The sequence below is a fragment of the Gossypium raimondii genome, chromosome 11 (assembly GCF_025698545.1).
Source record: "Gossypium raimondii isolate GPD5lz chromosome 11, ASM2569854v1, whole genome shotgun sequence".
NCBI classification, from domain to species: Eukaryota; Viridiplantae; Streptophyta; class Magnoliopsida; order Malvales; family Malvaceae; genus Gossypium; species Gossypium raimondii.
The window spans coordinates 44341340-44346956 of NC_068575.1; the positions used below are offsets into that span (position 1 = coordinate 44341340).

The window sequence follows — 5617 nt, forward strand, 5'->3', positions numbered from 1 at the left end:
TGTGCGATTATTTATAATTTACGGATTGGTATGTTCATTAAATAGTTAATGGAATAGGATTGTTACGGTTGGATATTGTGCTTAGAATTGGCTTTGGTTTTAGGGTGATATACGCATGATATGATAGCATTAAAAGTAATTTTGACTATGTGATAATGTTATCTAATGTTTTATAGGTGAATGAATATTAGGTCGTGAATTATGTTTTGTTTTGATAAATATGCGCATGTGCAAAAGCTTTTAAATTGAGGTGTTTGATATTTAGCCAATGAGATAGATGTATACAATTGAGTGTTGCGATATATATATACTCGGTATATGAAAGCGTAATGTAATAAGCTTATTTATAATTTGAATTATTCGAATGCCTTGATTGTTGATCATATGATTCGGCTATTGGATTTATAAAGCATGGGTTCTATGACTTTGATGCATGTTAGTTGGTTCGAAATTTTGATTGAATGGAGGATATTGATATGATTGAATTTGAAGCATGGTTATTATTTTTAATATGATTAATAATGCATGTTTGAATTAATTGGTTATGTGCTTTATACATATATGTTTTGTTTGGAAATGCCTTGTAACCCTAATTCGACGACGGATACAGGTTAGGGTGTTATACCACCAAATAAAATATTATTTTTTAAAAATTTTAAAAATAAAAAAAAATATTTAAAAAAAATCTTGAACTGAATTGGTGGATGACTGCACTAAAAAGAATATACATTTAAAATTTTAAAAACAAATAAGAAAAAAAAAGTGACACAAATCAAATTAAAAGAAATGGCCAATAATAAACAAAAAAAAATTGGTACAAATCAAATTAAAAGAAATGACCGTGACAGACATTGGAAACTGGAGTAAAATTATTTGGCTCCACCAAAAAAATGCATATTTTTTTGAAACCCCTTATTTTTCAGAAATTAAAGTATTTCTCTGGTATTTATACGATAGCATCATTATACATGACTCCACCAAAAAGTTAATTTTTTTATCTGGTTGCTGACGTGGCATGTTGATGGCGCCAAACTCTTTGGCTTTACCAACTTTTACAATAGATTTTAGGTTATTTACATGTTTAATAAAAAAAGTGAGTCATTTACTTAATTAATCAATTTTTTTAAGTTAAAAAATTTTCGGTAACCCACTTTTACTCAAATTAGCATTGTAATAACACTTACCCAACTCTATAATCTCTGAGATTCTCACTTGAAAGTTTTCAACTCCACATTGCACTGTAATCGTTGCTTCAATTCTACTTAGATGATCCGTCATAATAGACATTGTACCATGACTGAAGCCATCGAGCTTCAAAGTTTCTTCCCCCAATCCCAAAATAGCAGCGATTCTTCGAAATGTGTTGTAGTTCCAGACATGAAGAGGCAATCCATACACTGCTAACCGTGTAATCCTATGCTTCTTAAGAGTCAAGCTTGACCAAGGTTTGATCTCCACAAACCAACCATTCAACCATGTCCGACCTTGAGCTTCCATCTTCTGCATGGCTTCATCATAATAAAAAACGAAAAGAAATTGCCTTCCTGGATGTTTCTTGACGTCAATATAAAAAACGCCCTTGGATCTCAATTTAAATCATAATCCCCTCTAGCTGTTCCAACCAAACATCGTTCCAGCATATGAAGAAAAACTTCATTAACATCTCCTCGAAGTATCATGACATTTTCCATCTTTCGGTCCTTCTCACAGTTATAACTCTCCGTCATATAACTCCTAATCCTTGATTTACACTCAACAAAATCATGTGGACTGACAAACTTGTTAACATGCACCCCAAACTTGTCTTTCTTAGACGAGCGCCCACTAGATCTGGCAAATTTTGACCAGATTCGATAGCCATAAACCCACGATCCGTTCAGCTTCCAAATTGCATTCTTGGCATCTGACAATCGCTCAAATCCTACAAAACCGAAATTGTTACTTTTTCTATCTCTTTTCTTTGGGATGAATGCATCAATGACTTGGAAAAGATTCCACAGTGAAATTTCGGTGGAATATTATGAACAAAGATCGTAATGCACCTCTGACACCGCCGTTTCTCCTTGGGTGGTTACCTTGGTTGTTGCTCAATATTCTTATTGTTTTGAAAACGTCTGTAGTTCCTTTCCTTCCATTTTATTAGCATATTAAGGGAATCTGAATGATCTTGTAGTTTCGGAGTAAATTTCGTGATTTTATATACATTTTAATCATTTACAACATGTTTTCACAATAATGCCAAACAAATGTAAGTTTTCAAAATCACATTTTTTTTTCACGACTGCTACTTTCCTTTTAGCTAATCTGTCAATTCCATAAGAAATAACAGCCATTAAAATAATCTTGTACCCCTTTTTCTTTTTAATTCCAAAAAACTTAGAGACTAACTCGAAATCATTCAAATTTGAAATTTTGGACGCACTGATAGATGTAGGATACAGTTAAGTCTAGTTTTGCAGAAACCCCATGGAGGATATAGCCAAGAGTCTCTTACGGTCTGATAATATTATGGAGCCAGGAACAACAGCTAAGGAGTATAAACTCAACCACAATTTAAACAATAGCTAGAGAATGGGGAAATTTATTTTTCATTTATTACGTACGTAGGTTTGAGCATAGAAAACAAGCATAAAATGTAGGCAGTAGCCGTAAGAAGAGTCCAAATGCATTTAATTAATACTAATACAGAAGTAAAATGAAGTTTATTTATGCAAGGATTTGCTCAAGAGGCTTGGTTTCCAGCTCGGGCTTCTTGGTCGTCTCCATCTGCTGCTCCTTGGCCAGTTTCTTTAGCATGGCAAGCTCAAGATCCTTGCTCATCTTCCTCCTGTACATCTCAGCAAATGTGATGGGCTCCTCAAGTATAGGTTTCTCTCCTTCTCTTATCTTCAGTGGATACACTGTTGCATCGGGTGCTGGGTTTTGGAATGTGGCTATTGACAATCTGCTGCAGTCGGAGTTCACCACTGCTTGGTGATCAGCGTTCTTGAACCTCCCATTGCTCAGGTACTGCTCATCACAATTAATTCCCAACTAACAAATTATACATTGCTGCTATTTCTTTTTGTAAGTTTTATATTTAAGTCCTAAATCATGCTTTGCGGTTTTAGTGATGTTATTTCTGATGGGAATGACGGACTAACAACAACGTAGCATCCATGAAAAAATGAATTTTGAAATGAATTCAGTGGTTTATTTTATGTATAATTAAATAGGTACCATTATTAGATAATACTTTTCTCTAAAACTAAACTTTTGATGGCGAAATTAAGACCCACAACTATAACATTTTAGCTTAAAGTCTTATTTTGTGTAAATGATGTGAGTTCTCAATTTATAATATTTAATAAAAATAACTCATATATATTATATTTATCATATCATTGTATTTAAATATGATACCATTTATAATTTAATTTAATTTAATATTTTAATTGATTAGATTTTATTATTTTTAATTGAATATTTTGGGTGAAGATAACAAAAAAATTTAAATAGAATAATCATTATTGAAGGTTAAGCTTTTCCTTTTAATTACAATTTTCATTTAGAAAATAAATTTTAATGGGGTTAGCGGCTTTATCTAAGGATGTTCAAACAGCCGAATTAACTGAACTGTACAGTCTTTTAATCGTTAACCGAGCTGAAATATTCCGGTTAATTCGATCGATTAACCGAACTAATCAAAATTTATATATTTTTGCTTTTTGATTAAAACAAGTATAAAACATATAAAAAAAATCCATTCATAATGTTCATTTGTCTTGAAAGCAAATCGAATTAATCGAAAATTTAAGTCTTGAAACACTACATAAGTTCGGTTAATTATCCAATTTTGAACCGAATTAACCAATAATTAAAATTCTAAAAAATTATTAACCGACCTCTAACCGAACTAAATTTAACCGCCGACCGATTACCTAACTTAAATCGACTCCATCAATTAATTCGATTTTAACTTTCTAACACCCCTAGATTTATCAATGGTTTTTTTTCAAATTATAGGATGTGAGTGGTTGTTTGTTTCTATTTAAAATAGTACAAGTGTCCTGAAAAGAAAGTCCTTTCATCTAAAAAGCAATTTTTCTTTAACCCTTTGCTTGTTTAATTTCTCAAATTATAATTTTAAAATATAAACATTTTATCCATTTAAAATTACTTTTATTATAAAAACTTTTTGTACCAACAACAATGCAAATAAGGCAAGCAGTTAGACTTACATGGCCATGATCTCCAAGGTTGACCACAAATGCCCCTTCAACTGGTTGAACAGTGATCCAAGTATTGCCATTGTCCCTGGTGGCTTGAAGCCCACCAACTTGATCTTGGAGCAACAGCGTGATAGTCCCGGGGTCAGTGTGGCGCTTGAGTCCCAGAGTGAGATCAGGTTGTGGGCACTTAGGGTAGAAGTTAACCACCACTTTCTGGTCCATCTCCACACATGCCTTGCTCAATGCTTCTTTCTCCAATCCCATTGCTTCTGATAACACTTCAAGAAGCTTGCAAGCTAGGCCCATCAATTTATCACTGTACTCCTTTGTCACCTCAATCCACCCCTCTGGCATATCAGGCCACCTTGAATAGTCGCGGCTCTTAATTGGGTACGAGAAGTAGGTCACAATCTCCCGCCAATCTTGCACCGTTTCTCCCTGTAATTAGCAAACATGATCAATCTCGACGCTCCCATTGACTATATAAAGGACTAAATCAGCCAAAAGTGGTATTTTATAAAATTTAAGCAATAAGTCGTTAAACCAAAAAAGAGAGAAGAGATAGGGAGTTGAGTGATGAATATATTTACCTGGAGGTGACTGGAGACGATGAACCCACCTTTCTTGCCACCAGACATATCGAACCGAAGCTTATCTTCGGCGGGCAAAGCGAAGAACTCTCTGGCAAGACGGGTCATCTCAGAAATGAGTTTAGTGTCGACACCATGATCCACGACCTGGAAGATACCCCAATTTTCACAAGCCTCGACGATTTTCTGGCATATCTCCGCCCTCTTTTCACCTACATAATTGATGCCGGCAAGAGAGATCACAGGGATTTCATCGCTGAATTGGTTGTAAGCAACCTTAGGACGCTCATCTTCATCACGAACAAAGCTTGCCTGTAAGGTTTCCTTCCCTGCAAGCTCTGTGAGAGTTGAAGGAGCCATTACTGCTGGTTTTAATTATTTGGTATGCGTTAAATGGATGTTTGGTTACAAATATAGGTTAGCAGAGAACAGTGGAAATGGTGTATACACAAGGAGTTGGAGGGTGTCGGCTAACTAACCCCCCACAAGGCTCGTGAGTAACCTCCCAAGCAGACAGCTACTAGTTTTGGTAGTTTTGGCTTCTACAATTACTACATTCTCTATATATATATTCTCTTCTTCATTTCACTTTCATATTAATTCCGACTTGTCATTTTCTTCGGTAATTTAAATATATATTTTCAGACAAAACATTTTTGGAGATTACAAAATATAGGTTATTTTTTATTTTTGTTAAAATTTAGAAAATTATTTATAGAAAATATTTTTTTGAAAATTTAGGAAAAATAGAAAATGTTTGGAAAATTAAGATATTGAAAGCGTTTTTACTTTAAAATGAATTTATTTTTATTTTAT

At 33.8% G+C, this 5617-nt stretch overlaps 1 protein-coding gene across 2 annotated transcripts; it reads right to left on the reverse strand.

Moving 5' to 3' along the window:
- Positions 1 to 2572: 2572 nt before the first annotated feature.
- LOC105803713 (naringenin,2-oxoglutarate 3-dioxygenase) lies at positions 2573 to 5347 on the reverse strand. 2 transcript variants are annotated; one of them, XM_012636093.2, is made up of 3 exons: positions 4802 to 5347; positions 4221 to 4649; positions 2573 to 3033 (listed from the first exon to the last, which is right to left on the reverse strand). In XM_012636093.2, the coding sequence occupies exons 1-3, from the start codon at positions 5159 to 5161 to the stop codon at positions 2707 to 2709; spliced, it is 1116 nt and encodes a 371-aa protein (XP_012491547.1). In that variant the 5' UTR covers positions 5162 to 5347; the 3' UTR covers positions 2573 to 2706. The 2 variants fall into 2 exon arrangements, with proteins under 2 accessions (XP_012491547.1, XP_012491548.1); XM_012636094.2 differs by having other exon boundaries at positions 2573 to 3009; positions 4802 to 5345.
- Positions 5348 to 5617: the final 270 nt, after the last annotated feature.

What these genes read in the sequence shown, in the direction of transcription:
- LOC105803713 (XM_012636093.2), bottom strand. Translation starts at nt 5,161, where the DNA reads ATGGCTCCTTCAACTCTCACAGAGCTTGCAGGGAAGGAAACCTTACAG. An exon ending in TCGTCTCCAGTCACCTCCAG is followed by an intron (nt 4,650 to 4,801) that starts GTAAATATATTC and finishes TGCTAATTACAG; the next exon opens with GGAGAAACGGTGCAAGATTG. An exon ending in ACCTTGGAGATCATGGCCAT is followed by an intron (nt 3,034 to 4,220) that starts GTAAGTCTAACT and finishes ATAATTTGTTAG; the next exon opens with TTGGGAATTAATTGTGATGA.